At 37.7% G+C, this 27,224-nt stretch overlaps 2 protein-coding genes across 2 annotated transcripts in view; one reads left to right on the top strand and one right to left on the bottom strand.

Annotated features, from left to right (window-relative positions):
- The window catches only part of LOC131618190 (germin-like protein 8-14), a 39,958-nt gene extending 12,921 nt beyond the window's left edge, over positions 1 to 27,037 (top strand). The window contains exons 2-3 of the mRNA XM_058889454.1: positions 15,460 to 15,483; positions 26,174 to 27,037. Coding sequence (XP_058745437.1) covers positions 15,460 to 15,483; positions 26,174 to 26,769 — 620 coding nt within the window. The 3' untranslated portion in view covers positions 26,770 to 27,037. The remainder of the gene's footprint in view (positions 1 to 15,459; positions 15,484 to 26,173) is intronic.
- On the bottom strand, positions 10,231 to 10,871 carry LOC131618192 (auxin-binding protein ABP20-like). The gene has a single exon (XM_058889456.1). The coding sequence runs from the start codon at positions 10,831 to 10,833 to the stop codon at positions 10,231 to 10,233; it is 603 nt and encodes a 200-aa protein (XP_058745439.1). The 5' UTR covers positions 10,834 to 10,871.
- Positions 27,038 to 27,224: the final 187 nt, after the last annotated feature.

Below are 27,224 nucleotides of genomic sequence, written 5' to 3'. Positions count from 1 at the left end.
TAAGGGAAAGTTTAATTACTCCAAACATATATATGTTTTTGTAAGATTTTCATTGATTCAAAACACATGCACATTCGAATAAAAAGAATAATAAATAGAAAATGTACATCTATAATGAATAGAAAATGTAGAATAATAAAATTGCGGCTTCCCAGACTAAATAAAATTGAATTAAACTAACATAATTGTCAATTGAGTTATTTATAAAAAACTTTCAAATTACGTATAAGGAAGGCATCAATAGGTATAATCCGAATAAAATGATTAACGTTGTCTTTGTGTATTAAGGTTGGAAAACTTTTTTTTTTTTTGCTATAAGGGAGGGCCTAAGCCCAAAAAACACTACACAAGCAAACACCTAGGAGTAGCAACTCCTATAAGATCATTCTCAAGAGCCTTACACAAAATAAGGGGCACATTATTGTGACTTATGAAACCCCCATTCATCTTCCTACCCGCCTTAGCTAGTAAGTTGGCACAGACATTCGATTCTCTATAAGCATGAACAAGCTTAATCTCATCAAAATTCTCTAGCAGCTTTCGAATTCTAATCACCATGGATGAATTTCCTTTATTACTGTGATTTTTGCAAAGAATGGATTCCACAGCAACCTTAGAATCCGAGTGAACTTCAACATTCCTAAAGCCATAGCCAATCGCCAAAACAATACCTTCATAAATCCCCCAGTATTCAGCCAAAAGAGCACCACATTTGCCAATAAACTTCGAAAAGCTACCACACCAAATACCGGAAGCATCTCTGATGATACCTCCACATCCGGAGTTACCAGAGCCATCCGTCGAGCCATCCACATTAAGCTTTACAAAACCAATTCCTGGGCAGCACCATTTAATATTCTCAACTTCCAACCTTCTATCCATAATGCTTTTACTAACTTTGATAGCATCATTATAATCCTTGATCCTACCAAATATGAATTCTCTTTCATTCATCGGTCTAAAAAAAACTTTGATTATGAGTCTCCTTATTCCTCCAAAACCAGATGAAATAACAACCAAAGGCCCAGTAATTCCTCCAGCCGCTGTCCATTTCGTTGCCCACACCCATGTTTAGCTCCACCCAAGCACTTAAATTCACAATGAAAAACTCCTGAACAATATCAGTTGGAACTACAGTGTCCCAAACACGCTTCGCGAACTTGCAGTCTCTAAACACATGTAAGGTGGATTCATAGACATGACCGCAAAGAGTACAGCTAGCATTCCCGTACCCAAAACCATTCAACCTGTAATTGGTGAGCAGCCTGTCATGGTACAAAAGCCAAATAAAACTACGAACTCTTTCCGAAACTTGGAGCTTCCATATCTCAGCCCAGTTCTTGTTCACATTGCCATGATCTTCATTAATAAGAAAACGATACATCTTTCCAATGGAAAAGGATCCATCATCTTCATTCGAAACATGGAAGGCATCTTTAATATCATGTGCTACAGGAGGTAAAATAGTAGCTATCTTCAATTTAATTTGAGGCGGAATCCACTCCATAATGCTCCAATTCCAGTCACCATCCTCTCCTATAAGATCACAAACCATTGCTTCATTAACATCCAATGGGATATGGTCTATACTGTCTGTAATGCATTCACCAGCCTCCACCCAACAATCTTCCCACGCCTTGACCATCTTACCATCACCAATCCTCCAAATTCCAAGCTCATGAAGTTTATCCGAAGTTTTCACAATGGCTTTCCACAGGGCTGAATCAGTGCTCCTTGATTTAAGATGTATGCAACTACTGTCAACCTTGTATTTTCCTCTCATGACATTACACCAAAGATCGTTATCACCATTAATAATCTTGCAACCAAGTTTCATAATACAAACCTCATTCATAAGGTGCATATCACGTAACCCTAAGCCACCAATATCTTTTGGCTTAGTAATAGTATCCCATCTAACAGCATGGAACTTCTTCTTATCCTCAGTGTCTCCCCAAATAAAGTCTCGCTGCAACTTTTGAATCTGATTAATAGTTACCGTCGGCAGAAGGTTTGTCATCATTGGATACACTGGCATAGCTTCCATTACACTCTTCGCGAGAGTAACTCTACCCGCAAAGGAAAGATTCCTCGCCTTCCAATTATTCAGTTTATGCATAATTTGTTCCGTCACGTAATTACAGTCTTGCTTCCTAAGGGCTCTACCAGTTAGGGGAACCCCTAGGTATTTTCCAAATCCACTAGTCTCCCTGAAACCAGAAACACTCACTAGCTTGTTTCTCAAACTTCGGGTCACATTCTTGGAGAAAACAATGCTGGACTTTTCCTTGCTAATTTCTTGACCGGACATCTTGCAGAATATATCAAGAGTTTGTTTAATGCAAAGAATTTGTTTCTCAGAGGCTTCACCGAATAAAAGAAGGTCATCTGCAAACATTAAATGAGAAATATGCACACCTTTCCTTCCAACATGAAACGACTTCCACTTTTTCTGATTAACCTCATGTTCAATCAAATGGGACAGCTTGTCAATGCAGAGCACAAAAAGATACGGGGATATCGGATCTCCCTGACGAATACCTCGCTGAGGTCTAAAGAACTCACTACGATTACCATTCCAGTTGACATTCGTCTCAACACTAGTAACACCATGCATAATGATGTTGATCATTTCCTCTGGCATACCAACCTCACTGATAATCCTCCAAATAAACTCCCAATTAAGCTTGTCATAAGCTTTAGCCAAGTCAATTTTGATGGCAAAGAATCCCTGCTTTCCTTTCTTATTATTCATGCAGTGCACTATCTCATTCGCAATGATAATATTCTCATGGATAGAGCGTCCTGGAACAAATCCTGTTTGGTACGGGGAAATAAGATAATCCATAGAAGCTTTTAGTCTACTTACCACCACCTTGCTAACAATTTTGTAGATCGTGTTACACAACGAAATAGGCCGGAATTGAGTGATAGTTTGAGGATGCTCCACCTTCGGGATAAGACAAATGTCGGTCTTATTTATCTCACTAATCATACTAGGGCACTTCCAAACTTCCTTCACAAACTTATACACATCCGTACCAACTACATCCCAGGACTTTTGATAAAATCCTGCTGGAAAACCGTCGGGTCCCGGGGCCTTCCATGGCTTCATGGAAAACACAGCCCTTTTAACTTCAGCATAGCTTATACCTGCCTTCATCTCATTCACACTATCTCTACTAAGAATCGGATATCCCACTGCAGATTTCTTCCAAGGACTCAAAGAGATGGAGCTATCAAATAACCTTTTATAAAACATTGTGACATGTTCCTGCAAGCTGGTTTGGTCTTCCAACCATACACCATTATCATTCTTCAACATAAGAATTTTGTTTCTTTTCCTTCTAGCAATAGTTTTCATGTGATAGTATTTGGTATTCCGATCTCCGTCAGCTACCCACATAGTCCTCGACCTTTGATGCCACATAAGCTCCTCCTGATTGAGGATACCACTTAGCTCCTCTTGTAAGTTTGCTTCCAGCTTCCTCATCCCACCATAATTGTCCTGGAGTTGAAGCTTCTTCTGCGTACCTTCCAACCTTCTGAGGATCTCCTTCTTCTTTCTTTTGATCTTATCAAAGGTATCAAATTTCCACCTATTTATGCCTTCAACAACATTTTGGAGATTAATTCTAATAGGAATATCTTTAGTCCAGGATTGATGAAGCATATTATTGTACGATACATTCAACAACCAAGCACTCTCAAATCTAAACGGCTTAGGAGCATGATCAAAATTATCTTCTTTGAGGTTAATTAGAATAGGGTGATGATCTGAGAACTCCACTCTAAATTATTTTTTATCTAAATTATTTTTTATCTAAATTATTTTTGTCGAATCTAAGAAAAAGGCGATTTCCGATGAAGTTTTTTCCGTTTGGGGCTTTCCGGTAGCCTCACGGTGAGATTCCACGAGCGTTTGTGTTCTGTTTCCTCGGCGATTTCTGAAGGCCTCTAGAGTGGTGTCGTGATTCCTATCATCTTCGGTTTAAATTCCTGGCTTTAGGGCTCAGGGACCTTGGTGAGAAGATTCAAATCGATATTGTTTTAGGGCTTTTAGTATCACCGGGTTGTAACGCTCAACTTGTTTGTTCTTCGTCTTCGTCTTTTTGTTGTGGTGGTCTTCGTCTTCGTCTACAGCTTTGGAGTGGTGGATTCTTCAGTTTCCTTAGATCCTCTGTCTGTGTTCTACTTTTGGGGCTGAGGAAGAGTCTGTTCTTTTCAGGTTGGGCTGCGGTGTATTTTGTAAGCTGTTTCCTCGAATGTATCGTAGATTCGTTTAGCAAGAGGAAGGGTTGAAGCAGGTGTCGCGATTTCGCCAGACGGTCAAGAGTCCTGTTCGATGGGATGTCTTCCCGCTGGGTGGAAGAAATAGCAATCGACCTGATAACTCTAAGGAGTTGACGTCCTTTTATGTCTCCGAATTTCCAGATACCTTTTGCGCGAAGGACTTATTTGAGTTGTTCGGATGTATAGGGAACGTGGTTGAGGTGGCTTTTTCACCTAGAAGGAACAAGTTTGGCAAACGTTTTGGATTCGCGAGGTTCGTGGAGGTTGAAGACGGACGATTGCTAGCGGTCAAACTTGACAATGTGGTTATTGGGGAGAAGAAAATCCATGTTAACCTTCCACGGTTTGAAAGGAAGCAGGGAGGTGTTCACTGAACCGGCGTGACGCCAACTTTCCATCACAGGGAGGGTAATCACAGAAGAGTGGGGGTGCAGCACCGCTAGATCAATCTTTTGTCAATATCGTGAAGGGCAACTCGTTTAACTTAAAACGAACAGTGGAGAAGGCACGACGGTTAAGGAGTTTTGCTTTTCTTCTCCGGATAGTATCAGAAACAGATTGGCCAAAGCTTTTGTAGGGAAAGTGGCAGTGCAGGGCACAGCTTACAATATCCAGACTTATATGGAGATGGAAGGGGTGTTCGCGGTTAAAGTTTCTCCTATGGGAGGTAAGGTTTGCCTTCTTGAAGAGTCGGAGGAAGGTTTTATACAGGACTTGGTTGGTGAAGGGCAAGATTGGTGGAAGAATTGGTTTAGTGATGTCAGGAAGTGGAAGGAGGGTATGATTGAGGAACACAGGGAAGTGTGGTTGAGAGTCTACGGAATACCTGTCCATGCTTGGAATGCGGACTTCTTTGTGTCCTTGGCTGAATCGTTGGGGACTTTCGTTTGTATCGACGAGAGGACATCTAAAGGTCTCACTTTCGATGTCGCCAGGATATTAGTTAAGGTTCAATTGTCTTTTATGGCTCCCAACTCGCTCACGGCTATCATTGACGGCAAGCAGTTTAGCTTAACTATTAGGGAGAAACGCTGGGGTATACCATCCGCTTCAACAGGTAACGCTAAATCTCCATCTGTGTCTTTTTCTTCCTCTGATTCGGAAGACCTGTTGTTTGAGGATGAGAGTCTAAGGAATGAGGGTCTGTCTGCAGACAATTCAGAGGATAGCATTACACAATTCTCGGACAGGTCTATTAAGGAGAAAACAGCGAGGAATTCTAATATTTTAGGGGATGTTGTCTCTGTTGCGCATAAGACAGCGGTTAATGGTGGTGTGAGAAAAGGTGGGAGTTCGGATACTGTGGCGGAGAATATCAGAACAGGGGAGTTTGATGACGCCATCCGGAAGGTCCGTAAGGATTGTGCTAATCATAACAGTGGTGTTGCTGCCAGTGACAAAGATAAAACGTATTTTCCTGTGCAGCCTCAATATTCCGATCAGCGCTCCTTTTGTGCTGACACTGAGCCTATTTCCAGTAAGCAGGGTGGAACAAGAAGCTCCTTTTCTCCCAGCAAGGTAGACTGTTCCTTGGCGGTGGCTACAGCAGGAGGTAATTTAGCTTTTAAGAAGAAGCTGAGGACGAAAATGATTAATGAGAGGGCATGGAATAAAAGTTTGAAAGGTGTTAAGGATAGGTTGGATTCGGTGGCTCTTGAACCTTGTATTAATGGTCCGATTTTAAGCCCCATCAATTATTTGGAGGGGACAAGGTATTTGGAGGTCAATGGTGATGTAATAGCAGGTGATAATCCTATTTATTATGGGGAACAAAATGAAGAATCGGACATTGGGAGAAATAACGATAGGCAATGGAGGTTGATGGATGTGGACATTGGGGGCAAACTTTGTTCGGCTATTGTGGCGCTTGGTGTGGTTGATGCGAAGGGTAGGAACAACCTTTTGTCTAGGATTGAATCTTTGGAGTTGGGGGAGGTAAAGAAGGAGAATAAAGAAGGTGAACAATGATTATAGGCTCATTGAATATTAGGGGGGGAGCGAATGCGCTCAAAAGAAGGAGGATAGGTGCGTTGATTAAAAGAGGTAACGCGGATGTTTTTCTAATTCAAGAAACAAAAATTGTTAACATGGAGGGTGACGTGGCCAAGTCTTTTTGGCATTCTTCGGAGGTAGATTTTTCTTTCTCTAACTCGATTGGTAGGTCGGGAGGATTGCTCATTTTATGGAATAACAAAGTGGAGGTTATTAATAGTTTTAGAGGTGAAGGTTATTTAGGGATAAAAGCTTGTTGGGAGAATAAGTTTTATTACTTGATTAATGTGTACTCTCCGTGCCTTATGACTAAAAAGATGGAATTATGGAAGAAGTTGCTTGAGTTAAAGGAGGCTTTTAAGGATGGGGATTGGATAGTGGGAGGAGATTTCAATGCGATAAAAAATTCTAGAGAAAGGAAGGGTCGCGGTTTGTATGTGAATAATAGAGAGATGGAGCTTTTTTCGGAGTTCATTGATAAAAGCGAGTTGGTGGATATTCCTTGCAATGGAAAAAAGTTTTCTTGGTTTAGTGGTGATGGGAAGTCGATGAGTAGAATTGATCGTTTCATTGTTTCCAACGACGTAGTGTCTAGATGGGAGGTTACGGGTCAACTCATCGGTGATAGGGATATTTCGGATCATTGTCCAATTTGGATCGTTAAGGATCATAGGAATTGGGGTCCTAAGCCATTTAAGTTCAATAATGAGTGGTTTAGCTTTGACTCTTTTATTCCTTTTGTGGAGAAGGAATGGAAAAGTATTAAGGTGGAGGGGCGAGGAGATTTCGTGTTAAAGGAAAAGCTCAAGATTTTAAAAATTAAATTGAGAGCTTGGAATAAGGAGGTGTTTGGTAGAATTGATTTGGATATGGAGGATGGTGTGATTAAGATGAACGTGGCCGATGAGGTATTGGCTTCCGATGATGTCTTCGACTTTGATAGTGTGATGGAGAATAGGAAGGAAGCTTGTTGTAATTTTTGGAAGAACTTGAGAATAAAAGAAAATATGTTGCTTCAAAAGTCGAGATTGTGTTGGATTAGAGAAGGAGACTCCAATAGTAAGTTTTTCCATAAGGTGTTGAAACAAAGAAGAAGAACTAACCATATCGGTCCGATTCTTTCTTCGGACGGTATGGCGGATTCGGTGGATGACGTTAGGGAGACGGTGTTCAAACATTTTGAGAAGAAGTTTGCCGAAGCGGAGTATGCTAGACATATTTTAGAGGGTATTCCTTTCAAGACCCTTAGTGAGGAAGAAGCGGATTTTTCGGAGAAACCTTTTCTTCAAGAGGAGATTAAAGAGGCGGTGTGGGAGTGTGGTGGAGACAAGAGCCCGGGTCCGGACGGGTATTCCTTTCTCTTCTTTAAAAATTGTTGGTTCTTTTTAAAAGAAGACTTTTTTAATTTCTTTAACTACTTTTTTGGAGGGAACAATTTGTCTAAGGCCATCACGTCATCTTTTTTAACTCTAATTCCAAAGAAGCAAAACCCTTTGAGTTTGGATGATTATAGGCCCATATGCTTGGTGGGATGTATTTATAAGGTGGCGGCTAAACTTTTGGCGGGGAGACTTAAAAAGGTATTAAATTCTATTATTTCATCTAGACAAACCGCTTTCGTTCCCGGAAGATATTTGTTAGATGGGGTGCTTGTAGCGAATGAGGTGGTTGATTATGCGAAGAGGACGGGAAGTAAATGCACTCTTTTCAAAGTAGATTTCGAAAAGGCATATGATAAGGTGAGTTGGTCTTTTCTCCGATTCATGTTCAAAGCTTTGGGATTCGGTAATAGATGGATGAAATGGATGAAACTATTGGTGTTTAAGAGTGACATGTCGGTGTTGGTGAATGGGAGTCCTTCGAGAGAATTTGGTGTGTCTAAAGGGTTGAGACAAGGAGACCCTCTTTCTCCTTTTCTCTTTGTTTTGATAGCAGAAGCGCTCACGGCATTAGTGAGTAAATCTATTGAGTTAGAGGAATTTCAAAGTTTTACCATCAAAGGAAATAGTAGAGTGGATATCCTCCAATTTGCGGATGACACTTTATTGGTGGGGGTGGTAGTTGGAAGCATATTCGGGCAATCAAGGCGGTTCTTAGAGCCTTTGAACTTGTATCGGGTCTTGGGATTAATTATGACAAGAGTAAGTTGATTGGTATTAATCTTAGTTCTCATTTTTTGGAAGCCGCGTCTCACTTTTTATGTTGTAAGGTGGAGGAAAGCAAGTTTAATTTCCTTGGAATTCCGATTGGGCATAATCCAAGGTTGGAAGCTACTTGGGATCCACTCTTGTTCAAGACTAAAGCTAGATTGAATGGTTGGACTAATCGCTTCTTGAATTTAGGAGGTAGGATCACGCTTTTGAAATCGGTGCTTAGTTCCCTCTCCATTTTCACTATGTCTTTTTACAAAATGCCGTTGAAGGTGGTGAAGAAATTTAATAGTTTACAAAGTAAATTTCTTTGGGGAGGATTAGAGGAGAAAAAAAAGATTCATTGGGTTAGATGGAAAGATGTTTGTCTTCCCATGGATAAAGGCGGGCTTGGCGTGAAGGACATAGCGTTATTCAACATTTCTCTTCTTAACAAGTGGAGGTGGCGAATTCTTCAAGGTGGAAATTCTCTTTGGCCTGATGTCTTAAAAGGCCGGTACGGTGATTTATCGACATCCGTTTTGATTAATTGTAAGGTTAGTAATTCTACCTTTTTTTTACCGTAAAGTTTCTTCTTCTTCTATTTGGTGGAGGGACTTGGTTAAGATAAATTCTTTGTTGCATGCGGATCCGATGGTTGACAAGGTTAAATTTATTGTCCATAACGGGTTCCACACGCCGTTTTGGGAAACTTCGTGGTTGGAAGGAATTCCTTTGAAAGAAGAATTCCCGGAATTATTTTTAAATTCTATTTTGAAGGGCGTTTCGGTGGCGGGAATGGGGGGGTGGATTGAAGATTCGTGGTGTTGGGGTGATTTTGGTATAAGGGGGGAAGATAATTTTTTACAAGCGGAGTTGTTAAAGTTGAAGGGCCGGGTGGAAGAATTTACCGGGTGGAGGCAAGGTTGCGACTCGGTTAGTTGGACCGAAGGACCGTTGTTGGATTTTTCGGTGGCTTCGTGTTATAATTTTTATTTGAAGTTTCATATTCCGTTCGGACCACCTAATGTTCATGATGGTGTTTTTGGTATTTTGTGGAAGTCGGGGGTCCCGTTCAAAATCAAGGCCTTTGGTTGGAGACTTTTTCTCGATAGGCTTCCAACGATTGATGGTTTGGTGTATAGAGGTATGAATTTTTCTTTTGAGGATACTAAATGCGTATTGTGTGGTAATGTCCCGGAGGATAGGGATCATTTCTTTTTTGGATGTTTGGTGGGTACAAAGATATGGAATGACATTGCTTATTGGATTGGTAAAGGGGGAAATAGGGAAAAGGAGTGTTTTTACCGCATTTTATGGAGTGGCACTTGTTTTTCCGATCTCATAGGATTAGAGATAGTAAATTGGATGTGGTGTGGCTAGCCACCGTTTGGTCCTTTTGGTTAATTAGGAATGGAGTGCGTTTTAGGAAGGAAGCTTGGAGCATTAACAACACCGTTTGGAACATCAAGTTCTTGGTTTGGAAATGGTCTTTTTGTGGAGAGATTACTCATCCCAATTACTCTTTTTACGACTTTAGTAAGGATCCGCTCTTATTTCTTTCGTAAGGGTATTTGGTGTGTAATTTTTCTTTTTGTCGAGCATCCCCGCTCCTCCTTTGTAATCGGGTTGGAGAACCCCTTTGTTCTCCGTTTAATATAATTTCTTGATTAAAAAAAAAAAAAAAAACCATACATCCTTTACATTATTAAAATAAAATTTGACATAAAAACTAAACACACATAAATTTTATTTCATACATAATTAGCTTAAATTAAAACAAACATAAAATTAGAATCATATGCTAGCAATATTTCTAGCCACTGCCACCAAGCTGAGCCTTAAGCTTCATAATTTGTGAAGGATCAAGGAGAGTAGTCTTTTCAATTATTGGAGTTGGTAAGTTATTTTTAAATAACAAATCAAAAAGTAATTGAATGCTAGGGTTTGAGCTACCATAAACAGCATAAACAATAGCATTTTCCGAACCAGTATTAACTTGAAAATGCAATAGTCCCGTTGGAAAAACGAAAACATCACCAACTTTAAGATTTTTCTCATAAAGTTTTGTAGGTGTTATAAATCCAGCAGTAATTTGACCTCGAGCAACGATTATTAACTCCGATGCATCAGGATGAATATGCATTGGAACCGTTCCATTTATATCAATATCTATTTTTGCCGCAGAGATACCGAGTCCATTGAGACCTGGTATATCCTTTACAAATGCAGTGCGGAGTACATTAAGATTAGAGGATGCAAAATCATCTGCTGTTACATTTGTTTCTGGCTTGCATGGATAGCCTGAAGGAGTTTTTGGAAACATAAAGTTGGCTACACAGAAATCATTGGTAGATACAGCATGGGAGGTATATGAGAGTAGATAAAAAAAGAAAACAATAATGTGAATCATCTTCATGTTAGAAAATTTGATATGTGATAATAGAATAAAGGTTGGTTTGCTATTTATAAATTATAATGTTAATTTTCTTACAAGGTGAAGATGGAAGGGTGAGTATTCTATAGTGGACCAACTGAGATGGTGGTCACTCTAAACTCTAATTTCTCGATGTAGTTAAAGCATATGAGCAGTTAATTATTGAACAAGTGGTTCAGATTAACACTGTTATAAAACTACAATAAACAATCATAGCCACACATATGAGGTCGACAACCCTGATATGTTATAGAGTCCTATCGTGGATAGGATTACCTACCATTATAATTTATACCTTTAGTGAAGGTGTACATGTTCTTAGGTATGAATGAGCGCAGTTCTATTTTCTTTGTCTTAATTGGCCGTTTGACCGACTCGAAAAGGTTGCCCCACAAGTCCTTGCTACTGTATACGTAGTCAAGATAGATGTTGTAAAATTTTTTGAAAGTGGCATCAAGAGAGTTCCATTGAATTCTACGAAAAACATCTTTAACTTCGTTTGGATATGATTTGTTACCTCTGTTTTATATGCAAGGTAACGAAGGACATCATTAAAAGCGCGTCATTTAACATCTCGAATTTAACCCCAACGTCAATGGCTTCCCCAATACTCAGAACGGATGTACCCACTAGTTATGCGTCCACCCAGCTGTACTTTACAATGTTAGTAGGTTGCATCAATGTTACGCCCCTCCTACGCTAATATTACCCTAATGTTCCAAGTGGGTTTTTACCTCACCATCACTCGGTTCACAACCAGTGGCTCTCAGGAAAGTTGAATGAAGTCGTCAACACATTCCCTCATTTGTAGGACAACTTGTATTTCCTCCTTAGTCAAGACGAGAGGAGGAATGGGGACCATTGTACGATTCACCTCACAGGCTTTGATGGATAAATGCGCCTTTAAGGAGCTAGATAAAGAAGTTTCATCCCCTAGACAACCCCTAAATGCACTTCCTAAAGCAAAGTCATCAGATAAAGATATCACTTTTGGATCCATACAATCGTGAGAGTAAATGGATGGAGGTTACATTCAGGATACACACCCATTCCCTTGGCAGCGGAAGTATCACTTTTAGAATTACTTATTAGGTTAACGATACTATCGCTCATCCTGACCTAAGAATAGGAAATTTTGATAGGTAAAAGTTGAATTCATGAATGTACCAGGTTTTTTGAGATGGATGAAGCAAATAGTGAGCAAAAACTATGGTTAAGGCTCTACAGTCGCTCTAATTAATATTGTTAAGAAAGAAGAGATGAAGGCGATCCTCAATAAAGTGACAATGAATATAAGCTTGAATGCCAAGGTTTATGAAAAGCTTCCAAAATGCTTTACTTCTTCTATTTATAGAGGAAGGTGGCTTATCGACTCTAATCAACTAGAGAGAGGAATTACGAGACCAACGATTAGGTTTCTCTTTTGGGATACATGCAAACTAAAGTTTACTCAAGTGGACTATAAGTTATGTCATGCCCTATCTAGATTGTCGTGTCAACACATGTGTCTGAAGGATGTGATGAAACTATATGATGGAAGTTCATTTAATGCGCTTGTTCCCCAATAGTTTTTCAACTGATCCCAAATGTTTCAGTTCTAGTTCCCATTGGACAACATTCTGGATGCCGGCCGAAACCACTAAAGATTTTCCCGCCACACTCAGTGTCCGTCAAAGCCTTGGAGGAAATTGTTCTAGGACGGGCATATGTCCAAATAACTAAGGCTGAATTCATTTCAAACTCACCCCACTTGGCCAAAGGTATTAAAGTCAATTCACACAAAAAACAAGGTACACTCTTTAATTGTCACTTTTCACCATATTGATCTTGAATTTCGAACTAACTTAGACATTAGATTATTAACCATGCAGGTCCATCTCACACAGCCGTGACGGAGATCAGAGTAACCAGTTCGAGATCATCAATCAATCAACTATCCCATGTGAAACAATTGATTTAGAGTAGGTGGAACAATTGAGTCAGAGCAGACGTAGCAGTATGTTCAGTGACTTGCAGGGTGAGTTTCACCTAGCAAATAGTAACGCATATAATAAAAAAATATATTTATATTATTCTAAATATTAAATTAATATTTAGAATAATATAAATACAATAAATAACTTAAATTCAGGATATATTTCTACATAATATTCTATATAATAAATAATAAACTATACAATATTCTACACATTTTTATGCCCATTTCAACATACAAACCAATTTTAGCATATATTTCTACTAATTTCAGCATATATTTGTTTCCATTTCAGCATATATTTGTACCCAATTTCAACATACAAAAATCATACAGCAGATTTTTATACCCATTTTAGCATATATTTCCTCTTGAAAAAATAATTAATTTTTCTACTTTTCATCTTTACTTTTCTTATGCAAAGAAATAACACAAATTTATCCAATTCATGATAACCATATAAATCAAGCTACTAACATATATATTTCCCTGGGTTAACTTCTACACAAATCAATTTGAGAGATTAAAACATCGTGAAGCATCCTTCCTCTGCAACAGGAGTCACCTTTGTAACACCCCATAAAATTCTTTGTTTAATTTAATTAATTTTTTTATTAAATATTAGAATTAAGTGGAATTATTTGGGAATAGGAATGAAATAAGGCTAATGGGCCAGTGTTGCAAGTAGCAGTTGGGGGGTGTATCAGTTGCAAAGCCCTTTTCTAAGATAAAGTTATATTTTCATAAAAATAGAAAAGAGGAGTATTTTTGTGGAAAAAGAACCAAAAGGGAGCAGAGGAGATTGAACGTGAAATTGGGAGAGGAGCAAGTGCGAAGAGGAAGAGAATTCAAGAATTCGACATCGAGGTAAGGGGGGATTCTTCTCATTAACCTCTATTATGGGATGTATGAATGATTCGATGGAATCTGTATGTTAGGATTTCGAATTGGATTATATGTCGGGTTGGGGTTTTGGGGTTTATAGAACCTTGATTCAATTTAGGTTGTGAATGATGATTGGTGATGAACAATGATGTTAAACCTGGTTAAAAGTATGTGTAAACGTGCATTTTATGTCGTATGTGTGATTTATTCTGCTGAGATTCGTACTGGTATGATTTGAGAGTACTTGGAAGGCATAGAATGCTGTTTTCTGCAGGTTGGGATTTCTGAAATCACCGGTTCGCGCCGCGTGCACAGGGTGGCGCCGCGAACAGGTGGACTGAATGGTAAGATGTTTTGATACGCACAGGTCGCGCCGCGTACCTGTGTTGGCGCCGCGAAGGCGTAACTTTTCCTCGCGTCGCGCCGCGTGCAGGGGTTGGCGCCGCGAAGGCGTAATTTTTCCCCGTTTCGCGCCGCGTGTGGATGTTGGCGCCGCGTGCTGTGCCGTTTGGATTTTTTTTGTTAAAAGTTTAATGGTGTATAACTTTTTAACTGTTAGTCTGTTTGATGTGCCGTTTCGAACATAGTGAGACTAATTCAGTGATATATGCAATAAAATGGTGTTTGAGTTGTGACTCGAATTTAATTGAAACACTTGATTTAATTGGTTGTGGTGGTTTATATTGTTATTGCATTGGTTGATGATTATGATTGTTCAGTCGTTTGTTGTTGATGATTAGCATGCGGTATGTGATGCATGCATTTCATAATCATGTTGTGGGCTGTATCCCTTATGGTGGTGGGACAGCGGTAGCTAATTCCCATTGTGTGGAATTGGTGAGAGAAGTAGCCGAATCTTTATGGTGGTGGATCGGTGAGATGGGTTATCCCATGTTTGGTACCACATGCATTTAGTTGCATTGCATTAGGTTGTTGTGTATAATTGTAACATGAATGGAAGTTGTCCAATGTTATGATTTGTGTGTATTTTGGTATGTGTGTTGTTATATTATCTGAATATAATTGATTTGGGTGAATAATGTATGGAGGAAGTTGTATTGTTTATATACCTATAACATTTGTTAATGCGAATGAAACTCACCCTTACTGTTGTTATTTTTCAGATTGAGGAGTAGCTTGTGTACTTGGTGAGGATTAGCTCGTCAAGTAGTTCGTTAGAGTCGGTTGGGTCAGTGTCATGCTCTGGTCGTGTAACACCGGGAACGTTATTTTAGGATTGGCTGATAAACTCCTGTGTTGTTTATGGTTTATGGTTGAATTATGAGTCTTTGACTCCAGATGTTTGATTATTCAGTTGTTAAGAATATTCCGCTGTGTTAACATGCTACCTGAATAATTTTTGGTTTATCGTTCCTTTATGGCATGACATGAATATTGTTTATTTTGTTGGCGTTGTAATACTCTTCTTCATGTTTTACTCTGATTTTAATGTTAATTTCCGCGGGGTTTAGAAGGGTGTTACAATAGTGGTATCAGAGCATAGTCGGTCGTTTGAGTCAGAGTCTTAGTGTCAGTTAATCCTTCGTATACGATTAGTGTAAAATTGACACTGTCGATACTTCTTGTTCTAATAAATATTGTCTGATATTTAGCAGAACAATGGCCGGAAGAGGGGGAAGAAATGACGACGCGATCGCTGAGGCTCTGGGCATGATTGCTGGTGTGTTGGGAGGGAATGCCAATGGAGCTGGTATTGGAGCTGACAGGAAGCTGAATAGCTTTCAGAGGAACAATCCTCCTTTGTTCAAGGGCACGCACGATCCCGAAGGTGCTCAGAAGTGGCTGAAGGAAATCGAAAGGATCTTCAGAGTGATCGATTGTGCTGAAAATCTGAAGGTGAGGTATGGGACTCACATGCTGTCTGAAGAAGCCGATGATTGGTGGATGGCTAGTAGAGATGAACTTGAATCTGCAGGCGTAGCGATCACTTGGGCTGTGTTCAAGAGAGAATTCTTGCGGAGGTACTTTCCTGAGGATGTTAGAGGCAGGAAAGAGATTGAATTTTTGGAGCTGACCCAAGGTAATATGACAGTACCGGAATATGCTTCAAAATTTGTTGAGCTGGCCAAATATTATGTTCACTATAACAATGATGAAGCGAGCGAATTTTCGAAGTGTGTTAAGTTCGAGAATGGTCTCCGTGATGAAATTAAGCAGGGAATCAGGTACCAAAGGATTCGTCGGTTTGCTGATTTGGTAGATTGTAGTAGAATCTACGAAGAGGACAACCTGAAGCTAAAGTCATCTCACTCCCGTGAGTTAGTTGACAAGAAAGGGAAGAAGCCTATGGACCGTGGTAAACCATATGGTAGAGGTAATTATAAAGCTGGAAGTTGGAAGAAGCCTAGTGGGGGAGACTCTAGTGCTCCTGTTAAGTGCTTTAAGTGTGGGGAACCTGGACATCGTGTTCACGAGTGCAAAAGTGAAGAGAAGAAGTGCTATCGGTGTGGTAAAGCAGGCCACATTGCTGCTGACTGCAAGGGAAGGACTGCGACTTGTTATAACTGTGGTGAAGAAGGCCATATCAGTCCACAGTGTCCTAAGCCAAAGAAGAATCAAACTGGGGGTAAGGTTTTCGCTTTATCAGGTTCAGAGACTACTCCGGAGGATCGATTGATTAAAGGTACGTGTTTTATCCATGGCACTCCTTTAATTGCAATAATAGATACTGGAGCAACTCACTCGTTTATTTCATTGAATTGTGCTAAACGGTTGAACTTGGAAATATCTGATATTCGTGGAAGTATGATCATTGACACTCCTGCGTCGGGTTCAGTGACTACTTCGTTTGCCTGTTTGAACTGTCCAATTGATATTTTTGGTAGAGAGTTCGGAATGGACTTAGTATGCCTTCCGTTGGAACAACTTGATGTCATCCTGGGTATGAATTGGTTGCAATTTAATCGGGTTCATATCAACTGTTTCACGAAGACAGTTATTTTTCCTGAAGATGTCAGAGTCGAGGATTTAGCAATGACTGCTAGACAAGTGGATGAAGCCATGAAGGACGGGGCCGCCGTGTTTATGTTGATTGCATCCATGGAGGTGAAGGAGAAAGCGGTGAGTAGTGATTTACCAGTAGTATGTGAATTTCCAGAAGTTTTTCCAGAAGATGTAAGAGAGTTACCGCCAGAGAGGGAGGTAGAATTTGCTATTGAGTTAATCCCTGGGACTAGTCCTGTGTCGATGGCGCCGTATCGTATGTCGGCATCTGAATTAGCAGAATTGAAGAGTCAACTGGAAGAGTTACTGGAAAAAGAATTCATTCGGCCTAGTGTGTCGCCGTGGGGTGCGCCGGTGTTGTTGGTAAAGAAGAAAGAAGGCTCTATGAGACTGTGTGTGGATTATAGACAGCTGAATAAAGTTACTATCAAGAATCGGTATCCATTACCGAGGATTGATGATTTAATGGATCAACTGGTCGGTGCGAGTGTGTTTAGCAAAATTGACTTGAGGTCGGGATATCATCAGATTCGGGTGAAGACGGACGATATTCAGAAAACAGCATTTAGAACGAGGTATGGTCATTACGAGTATACAGTGATGCCATTTGGAGTAACTAATGCGCCGGGGGTTTTCATGGAATATATGAATAGGATCTTCCATCCCTATTTGGATCAGTTTGTGGTGGTATTTATCGATGACATTCTAATATATTCTAAGAGTGAAGAAGAACATGCAGAGCATCTGAGGGTGGTATTAGAACTACTGAAGGAAAAGAAACTTTATGCGAAACTGACAAAGTGTGAGTTCTGGCTAAGTGAAGTAAGCTTTCTTGGGCATGTAATTTCTAAAGATGGTATTGCCGTTGACCCAACGAAAGTAGAAGCAGTGTCTCAATGGGAAGCTCCGAAGTCAGTTTCCGAAATCCGTAGTTTCCTTGGTCTTGCGGGCTACTATAGAAAGTTCATTGAAGGTTTCTCGAAGTTAGCGTTACCGTTAACTAAGTTGACTAGGAAGGGTCAAGCATTCATCTGGGATTCGAAATGTGAAGAAGGATTTCAAGAGTTGAAAAGGAGATTGACTAGTGCACCAATCTTGATTTTGCCGAACCCGGCGGAATCTTTTGTTGTTTATTGTGATGCTTCGTTGTCAGGATTAGGAGGTGTACTGATGCAGAATCAACAGGTAGTCGCTTATGCGTCGAGACAACTCAAGGTGCATGAGAGAAACTATCCGACTCATGACTTAGAGTTGGCAGCAGTGGTATTTGTGTTGAAGTTGTGGAGGCATTACCTATATGGTTCGAGATTTGAAGTGTTTAGTGACCACAAGAGCCTGAAGTATCTATTTGATCAAAAAGAGCTGAATATGAGGCAAAGGAGATGGTTAGAGTTCCTCAAGGATTATGATTTTGGGCTGAATTACCATCCGGGTAAAGCAAACGTGGTTGCCGATGCTTTGAGTAGGAAGTCCTTGCATATGTCTATGCTTATGGCGAGAGAATTGGATTTAATTGAACAATTCCGAGATTTGAGTTTAGTATGCGAAGACACTCCTGTCAGTGTTAAGTTGGGCATGCTGAAGTTGACTAGTGGCATTCTGGAAGAGATTCGAGAGAGTCAGAAAGTTGATGTAGAGTTAGTGGATAAATTGACTCTAATTAACCAAGGCAAGGGAGGTGAATTCAGAATCGACGAGAATGGTATTATAAGGTTTGGTAATCGTGTCTGTGTTCCTAATGTTTCTGAATTGAGGAAGAGTATTCTCGAAGAAGGACATCGTAGTGGATTGAGTATACATCCTGGTGCGACCAAGATGTATCATGATTTGAAGAAGCTGTTTTGGTGGCCTGGAATGAAGAAAGAAATAGCTGAATTCGTCTATGCTTGTTTAACTTGTCAGAAGTCGAAGGTTGAGCATCAGAAACCATATGGAGCTATGCAACCGTTATTTATTCCGGAATGGAAGTGGGATAGTATATCTATGGATTTTGTTTCTGGATTGCCGAGAACGGTGAAGAACTATGAAGCCATTTGGGTCATAGTGGATAGGTTGACTAAGTCTGCTCACTTTATACCAATGAGAATGGATTACTCAATGGAGAAACTGGCTCAATTGTACATTGAGAAGATAGTGAGTTTACATGGTATTCCTTCGAGTATCGTGTCAGATAGAGATCCAAGGTTTACATCCAAATTCTGGGAAGGTTTGCAGAAGGCTTTGGGTACTAAGCTGAGATTGAGTTCTGCTTATCATCCGCAGACGGACGGACAGACAGAAAGAACTATTCAATCACTAGAGGATTTATTGCGTGCTTGTGTGTTAGAAAGGAGTGGTACTTGGGATAGTTATCTACCATTGATCGAATTTACCTACAATAATAGTTTTCACTCGAGCATTGGTATGGCTCCGTTTGAAGCTTTGTATGGTCGGAGATGTAGAACGCCTTTATGTTGGTATGAATCTGGCGAAAGTGCGGTGATTGGACCAGAGATTGTTCAAGAAACGACAGAAAAGATTAAGATGATTCAGGAGAAGATGAAGGCTTCTCAGAGTCGTCAGAAGAGTTATCATGACAAGAGACGGAGAACTCTTGAGTTTCAAGAAGGAGATCACGTGTTTATGAGAGTTACACCTATAACTGGTATCGGACGAGCTCTAAAGTCAAGGAAATTAACTCCGCGTTTCATTGGTCCGTTTCAGATTTCAGAAAGAGTGGGAGAGGTGGCGTATCGCATTGCGTTACCACCGACACTTGCGAATCTGCATGATGTATTCCATGTGTCGCAGTTGAGGAAATACATTGCTGATCCGTCACATGTTATCCAAGTGGATGATGTACAGGTAAAGGATAATCTGACAGTTGAAGCTTTGCCTACGAGGATTGAAGATCGGAAGGTGAAACAATTGCGTGGCAAGGAGATAGCGTTGGTCAGAGTAGCTTGGGGAGGACCAGCCGGTGGAAATGTTACATGGGAATTGGAGAGCCAGATGAAGGACTCCTACCCAGAACTCTTTGCCTAAGGTATGTTTTCGAGGACGAAAACTTTTCTAGTGGGGGAGAGTTGTAACACCCCATAAAATTCTTTGTTTAATTTAATTAATTTTTTTATTAAATATTAGAATTAAGTGGAATTATTTGGGAATAGGAATGAAATAAGGCTAATGGGCCAGTGTTGCAAGTAGCAGTTGGGGGGTGTATCAGTTGCAAAGCCCTTTTCTAAGATAAAGTTATATTTTCATAAAAATAGAAAAGAGGAGTATTTTTGTGGAAAAAGAACCAAAAGGGAGCAGAGGAGATTGAACGTGAAATTGGGAGAGGAGCAAGTGCGAAGAGGAAGAGAATTCAAGAATTCGACATCGAGGTAAGGGGGGATTCTTCTCATTAACCTCTATTATGGGATGTATGAATGATTCGATGGAATCTGTATGTTAGGATTTCGAATTGGATTATATGTCGGGTTGGGGTTTTGGGGTTTATAGAACCTTGATTCAATTTAGGTTGTGAATGATGATTGGTGATGAACAATGATGTTAAACCTGGTTAAAAGTATGTGTAAACGTGCATTTTATGTCGTATGTGTGATTTATTCTGCTGAGATTCGTACTGGTATGATTTGAGAGTACTTGGAAGGCATAGAATGCTGTTTTCTGCAGGTTGGGATTTCTGAAATCACCGGTTCGCGCCGCGTGCACAGGGTGGCGCCGCGAACAGGTGGACTGAATGGTAAGATGTTTTGATACGCACAGGTCGCGCCGCGTACCTGTGTTGGCGCCGCGAAGGCGTAACTTTTCCTCGCGTCGCGCCGCGTGCAGGGGTTGGCGCCGCGAAGGCGTAATTTTTCCCCGTTTCGCGCCGCGTGTGGATGTTGGCGCCGCGTGCTGTGCCGTTTGGATTTTTTTTGTTAAAAGTTTAATGGTGTATAACTTTTTAACTGTTAGTCTGTTTGATGTGCCGTTTCGAACATAGTGAGACTAATTCAGTGATATATGCAATAAAATGGTGTTTGAGTTGTGACTCGAATTTAATTGAAACACTTGATTTAATTGGTTGTGGTGGTTTATATTGTTATTGCATTGGTTGATGATTATGATTGTTCAGTCGTTTGTTGTTGATGATTAGCATGCGGTATGTGATGCATGCATTTCATAATCATGTTGTGGGCTGTATCCCTTATGGTGGTGGGACAGCGGTAGCTAATTCCCATTGTGTGGAATTGGTGAGAGAAGTAGCCGAATCTTTATGGTGGTGGATCGGTGAGATGGGTTATCCCATGTTTGGTACCACATGCATTTAGTTGCATTGCATTAGGTTGTTGTGTATAATTGTAACATGAATGGAAGTTGTCCAATGTTATGATTTGTGTGTATTTTGGTATGTGTGTTGTTATATTATCTGAATATAATTGATTTGGGTGAATAATGTATGGAGGAAGTTGTATTGTTTATATACCTATAACATTTGTTAATGCGAATGAAACTCACCCTTACTGTTGTTATTTTTCAGATTGAGGAGTAGCTTGTGTACTTGGTGAGGATTAGCTCGTCAAGTAGTTCGTTAGAGTCGGTTGGGTCAGTGTCATGCTCTGGTCGTGTAACACCGGGAACGTTATTTTAGGATTGGCTGATAAACTCCTGTGTTGTTTATGGTTTATGGTTGAATTATGAGTCTTTGACTCCAGATGTTTGATTATTCAGTTGTTAAGAATATTCCGCTGTGTTAACATGCTACCTGAATAATTTTTGGTTTATCGTTCCTTTATGGCATGACATGAATATTGTTTATTTTGTTGGCGTTGTAATACTCTTCTTCATGTTTTACTCTGATTTTAATGTTAATTTCCGCGGGGTTTAGAAGGGTGTTACAACCTTCAGGGGATTTAGTTCTACATTTAAACCACTTTAACAAATTCAATCTTTAAGGCCCTCTCTTGCTGTTATCATATTTATGTTATTTCTTACTACACATTTTCATACAACATACACACCAATTATTTCTATCATACAAATCAATTAAATTTTTTTAAAAATAACAAACAATATATAAATATGTGTACCTTTGTAAATGGATTTGATGACAATATAGAAAGTAGATCTAAATCTAGCAAAACATTCGAGTATTTGGGTCTTGATTTGGTAATAAAATGGAGAGAATTGAGAGATATGTAGAGGAGTTGGGAAGAGTTTCACAGAGAAAATGGTTTGAGAAAGAGAGTAAAGGGGTTTGAGAAGTTGGGGTTTGAGAAATTTAGAAGTAACGGTGGAGAAAAGGGAAAAGTGCATGAGATATATAAAGGAAACTTGCGAGTAGAATATCACCCCGCAACTTTTCTGATAGTTGAAACTTGCGAAGTGCAAGTCATCCCACAACATTAATGTCATAATTTGTTTCCAACGTTCACCTTCCCCTCTGTCTGCAATCAATGCTTTTCACAGTTTTTTAAAAAAAACCTTGCGAGGTGGCTTTAACCCCGCAAAAATTATTCTGTTGGAACTTGCCGTGTGGAGTTCACCCAGCAAATAATTTTTCCCGTTATAACAATAAATATTGTCTGCCACTACTGACACATCATTGATTGAACAAATGAATTTCCCCCGGAATTTTTTAAAAACAGTTGCGGGGTGTTTGTCACTTTACAACCTTATTTTCAAAATTTTAAATTTCCCTCTAACAGTTGCGAAATGGAAAAACTTACAATATTTTTTTTAAAATTGTGTTGCGAGGTGAATAACACCTCGCAAGTAGGGGTGTTCGCGGTGCAGTTTGGGCGGTTTTGACGAAAAAAATCATCTGAATCGCAAGAGAAAAAATCACGTGGTTTGGTTTGGTTCGGTTGGCTTTTAGAAAAAACCTAACCAAACCAATGCGGTTTGATTTGGTTCGGTTGGTTCGGTTTTTTACAAATATTTTATTGAGCCATACATACATATATAGATGACAACATAACTTTGTATTTAGACATTTTTCACTATCAATTAACAACAAAACTCGTCATATTTTGACAACAACTTTTCATTTAATATGTAAAAATTAAATTAGACAAAAATAGAATAATAAACATAAAATAATAGCATAAAACAATATAAAAATTATTATAATGAAACAAAAAAAATAGAAGAGACGGGAGATTAGTGAAAATGAAAAACAAAAAACAAAAGAGTTGAGAGATTAGAGAAGAAGATGTGCGATAATAACGAAACTGAAATAGGGAACATTGACATAAAAATGAGTAGGTGAAAAAGAAAGAATATAAGAGAGTAGAGATTAGAGAAGAAGAGGGAAGATGTATGTGGCAAAGAAGGTGCGATAATACTATTAGAGATTTGAGAAGATCGGGACTGAAATTATATGTATAAGGATGAAAAAATTGTTCGTAATCATAAGGTTAAGGTATAATAGGTTTAAGTTTGGGTTGGATGTGAGTTAAGTAAAAGTTATGTTGTAACATAATGCGGTTTGATTTGGTTTGGTTCGGTTTACAAAATACAAATCGCAAACCGAACCGAACCGTGCGGTTTTGTTAAAAGATTACTCAAACAAATCCGAACCAAATGCAGTTTTTTGCGGTTTCTGTTTGGTTTGGTTTAGTTTGCGGTTTTCTAATGGGTTGGTTTGATTTTGAACACCCCTACTTACAAGTACTTTTTTTTGCGAGGTGATTAACACCTGGTATAGTCACTTGGCTAATAAGCTGTTTTCTTGTAGTAATTGGTTGAATTAAAGTATATATTGTCATCTTGCAGAGGATAATTTGAATGGAAAATAATCATTAAATGCTTTAGGAAAAGAAGTTAGAAGAACAATATATGCTATAGAGTAGATACATTGTTTTTTGAATTTTTTAGATTGTTACATTACAGGTTCTCTTAGATTCAAATTACCAAATTAATTATGGAACTTTTTGGTTAATATTTTCATTTATTTTGTAGATTTACTTGTTTGAATATTTTTAAATAATTAAATATTTATCTTGTTTTGTTAAATAATTATAGTGGGTATATTTTAGTTTATAATATTTTTTAAAAATTGAATGATAAAATATGAAAAAGTACCAACTTTTTTATTAATAGGTTAAATTGTTACCAAAAATAATAAATTTAAAATTTGGCATCATTTTAAAATGTTTTGAATCAAAAGAAATAGCGATGGTTTGAACTGTCACTAATTCACATTTGAAATTGTTCACAATTGTCACAATAGACTTTAAAAACAAATTGTCAAATAAAATTGATGATAATTATAAATGTTGCAATTACAATTTAGAGACAAATTCAAAACCATTGAAATACGTAACGAGGTTTAACTATCATAAACAGGCTCGTGAAACAAGATTTTGAAACAGTTGAGAAATGCTCACAACGCAGAATTGGCGACAATTAGAACTATCACAACACTCAAAATAAATCGTTGCAAAAGTTTTCTTTTCTTGTATTGATAAATTAGTTGGTGTAAATTAGTTATATAGATGAATAAATATTTTTTTGATACGTAGACAAAGTGAAAATAACCACTAAAAACGTCAACAGGGCCGGCCCAACACGTTTTCAGGCCTGAGACAAAAATTTAAATTAAATATTTTAATATAATAAAAACATTTTTATTTTAGATTATTGTATTTTAATTTTATGTTTTTTAGAATGTAAAATTATTAAATTATTCTAATCAATTTTATTTTCTATGGATAATAAAATCAACACATCTAAACACTCTTCTTATCATTTAAAAAATCATAATTGAAAAAACATCACCAATATTCTTTAAAAAAACTTAAACTTCAAGTATTCTTTTTTATGTAACAGAACTTAAAAGATTATTATTTATAAGTATGGTTTTTAACATGGCCGTTTTAAAGCATTAAAAGCGGGCTATCACACAGGACTCAAAATATTTCACGCTTAAGTTGTGGTTAAAAGGGTCTAAAAAATATTGATTATGGTTAACCAATAACAAAATAAGGCCCCTATTTATTTTTCGCGTAAACCTACACAGAGCCTCTGAAAATTTTAGAGGTCTTGATTTTAAATTAATCAACTATACACTACACATCCTAAATGGTTGTTATAATCATAAATTATTAATAAATTGCTATTATTTAATTGATATAAAAAATAATTGAAAAGATTATTATTTAAAAAAATAAATTAATTTGAACATATAAATATAAAAAAAAAAAAAAATGAGGCCCTAGGCGGTAGCCTTGGTGGCCTACCCCTAGGGCTGGCCCTGAACGTCAAATCTAACAATATTGTTTTTTGCGAGTTTTTCTAGGATTTATAATCACTTAATTACTGAAGAATAGCTTACATTCTTGAAGATGACTTTAATGTTACCTTGCTTGAAGGAAATCCTTACTACCTAGTACATTCTACACGATTTAATCTGGTCCTAGACATTTATTATTTATAATTAACTTACATTTAAGCAATACTTTGTCTAAGGTTAAGTTGCTTTTAAGAAAATTGGACCAGATTGATATTTTGATCTTTCTTAAAATTACATAAAAGATTATCATTAAGATGAAAAATACTTCCTTGACCTTTAAGTTTGATTTTTATTTTGAATTGTTTAATTAATTTTTTTCTCATGTATTGATCTTTTATGTTTTACATTTTATCAACATTGTTGGACCTGTAAGATTTCTTTTGCATTTAATATCTTTATATTACATGGCATGATTTTGTGAATATTCCTCACACTTTTTTTTTCAATAAGCAATTATATAAGATATCGCACTAGGGTGGAACCCTTACAACAAAAACTTTATAAAGAGTTGAAACAGTTTAAAGGTAATTTATTCCTCACACACTAGAGATTCAATATTTTAGATAAGTGAACTTGAACAAATATTTTTAAATAAAAAGATATTGCTGTAATAAAACTATAAACAAATTCATTCTAAGGTTTTTGGATTTTAAATATTTAAATTTAAATTCAAAAATGAAAGGAGAAATAAAATAGACTATTTGAGTTATCTCAAAATAAAAACTACCGCACTTGCTTTATTTTATTTTATTTGAAAGAAATAAACTTGTTAAAAAGACAAACAATGCAAGTAGAGAAATTTGTTTTCAGCTTGTTGAACCTCTTGGAAAGTTTTGAAATTGACAAATATACCTTTTAATTTTTAGAATTTAACAACTTAAAGAGATACTTCAGATTCTAAAATTCAATCAACACTATAATACACAAAACCTTCTTCTTCACTATTTTTTTTTTCTTAAGTTTACAATGCATTGTAGCACGTTTTAAACATAGCTGTTGCGTGAAAAAAAAATTCAATCTTAATTATGATTAATAATCAAACTATAAATGCAGTTTAATACGGTTGCGGTTGCAAACACTATATTGCAACCACGTCACATGACGTGGTTCACAATTTAAAATCATATCTCTACCTTGTAAAAACATCAACACTATAAATAGCAAATCAATATCATTATTTTCTCATTCCACCTAAATGAAGAAGATTCTCATTATTCTTTCTGTTGTTGCTCTTCTTCAATATACTTCCAATGCTAATTCTTATACCAATGATTTCTGTGTTGCAAACTTAGCATATTCAAAAACCCCTTCAGGCTATCCATGCAAGTCAGAAACCATTGTAACCGAGAATGATTTCACATTCTCAGGTTTGGTACCTCAAACCTTAAAAAGCCCTTTTAATGTTGGATATAAAACTGCAACTGTCAATAATTTACCAGGTCTCAATGGACTTGGTATCTCTGCATCAAGAGTTGATTTTGGTATAAATGGAACTGTACCAATGCATTTTCATCCCGACGCAACCGAATTAACAATTATTGTTGAAGGTGTCGTTACTGCTGGATTTATTACACCAACAAATGTTTATGTGAAAACTCTTAAAGCTGGTGATGTTTTCGTTATTCCAAAAGGACTATTGCATTTTAAATTTAACTCGGGTCCTGGAAAAGCTCTTGCTTTTTCTGGTTTTAGTAGCGATAATCCTAGAGTGCATACCCTCGATAGGTTACTATTTGGTAACAATTTAGAAACTCACACAATTGAAAAGACTACTCTTCTTGACGAAAATCAAATTAAGAAGCTTAAGGCTCGGTTTGGTGGTACTGGCTAAGATTCTTAGCTTATGATTCATCCTCTTGGTTTTTTTAAATTAAGTTAATTATGTAAGCAATAAAAGCTATGTGTATTTTGAATTTATGTGTTATGTCAATTTTAATTTAAATAAAATAAGAGGATGATCTCGTTCTTAATTTCTCATATAATCTCAATGTATTATTTTTTACTAACAATGTTTCATATAATTTATATCATTGGTGACAACTGTATAGACATGTATAAAATCTAATAATTATAGTGAAAAGAATGAGTATAATTGTTTAATATGTTGGACTTTCTCTCCTGTTTGGAGAGACCTAATTAGATGCGGATTAATGATCCTTGTGTGTGTAAGACTTTCTTATCATCACCCAATAAAGAGAATTAGGTTATTCATTCCTTGTGTGAGAGAAACAACAAGAAAAATTAGAGAGAAGAGTGAAATTCCGCAGCCCCAATTTTGCATAAATA

Source organism: Vicia villosa, linkage group LG7 (assembly GCF_029867415.1).
Source record: "Vicia villosa cultivar HV-30 ecotype Madison, WI linkage group LG7, Vvil1.0, whole genome shotgun sequence".
NCBI classification, from domain to species: Eukaryota; Viridiplantae; Streptophyta; class Magnoliopsida; order Fabales; family Fabaceae; genus Vicia; species Vicia villosa.
Note: the sequence above shows the minus strand (reverse complement) of the source record. Positions and strands in the feature narration are given on the sequence as shown.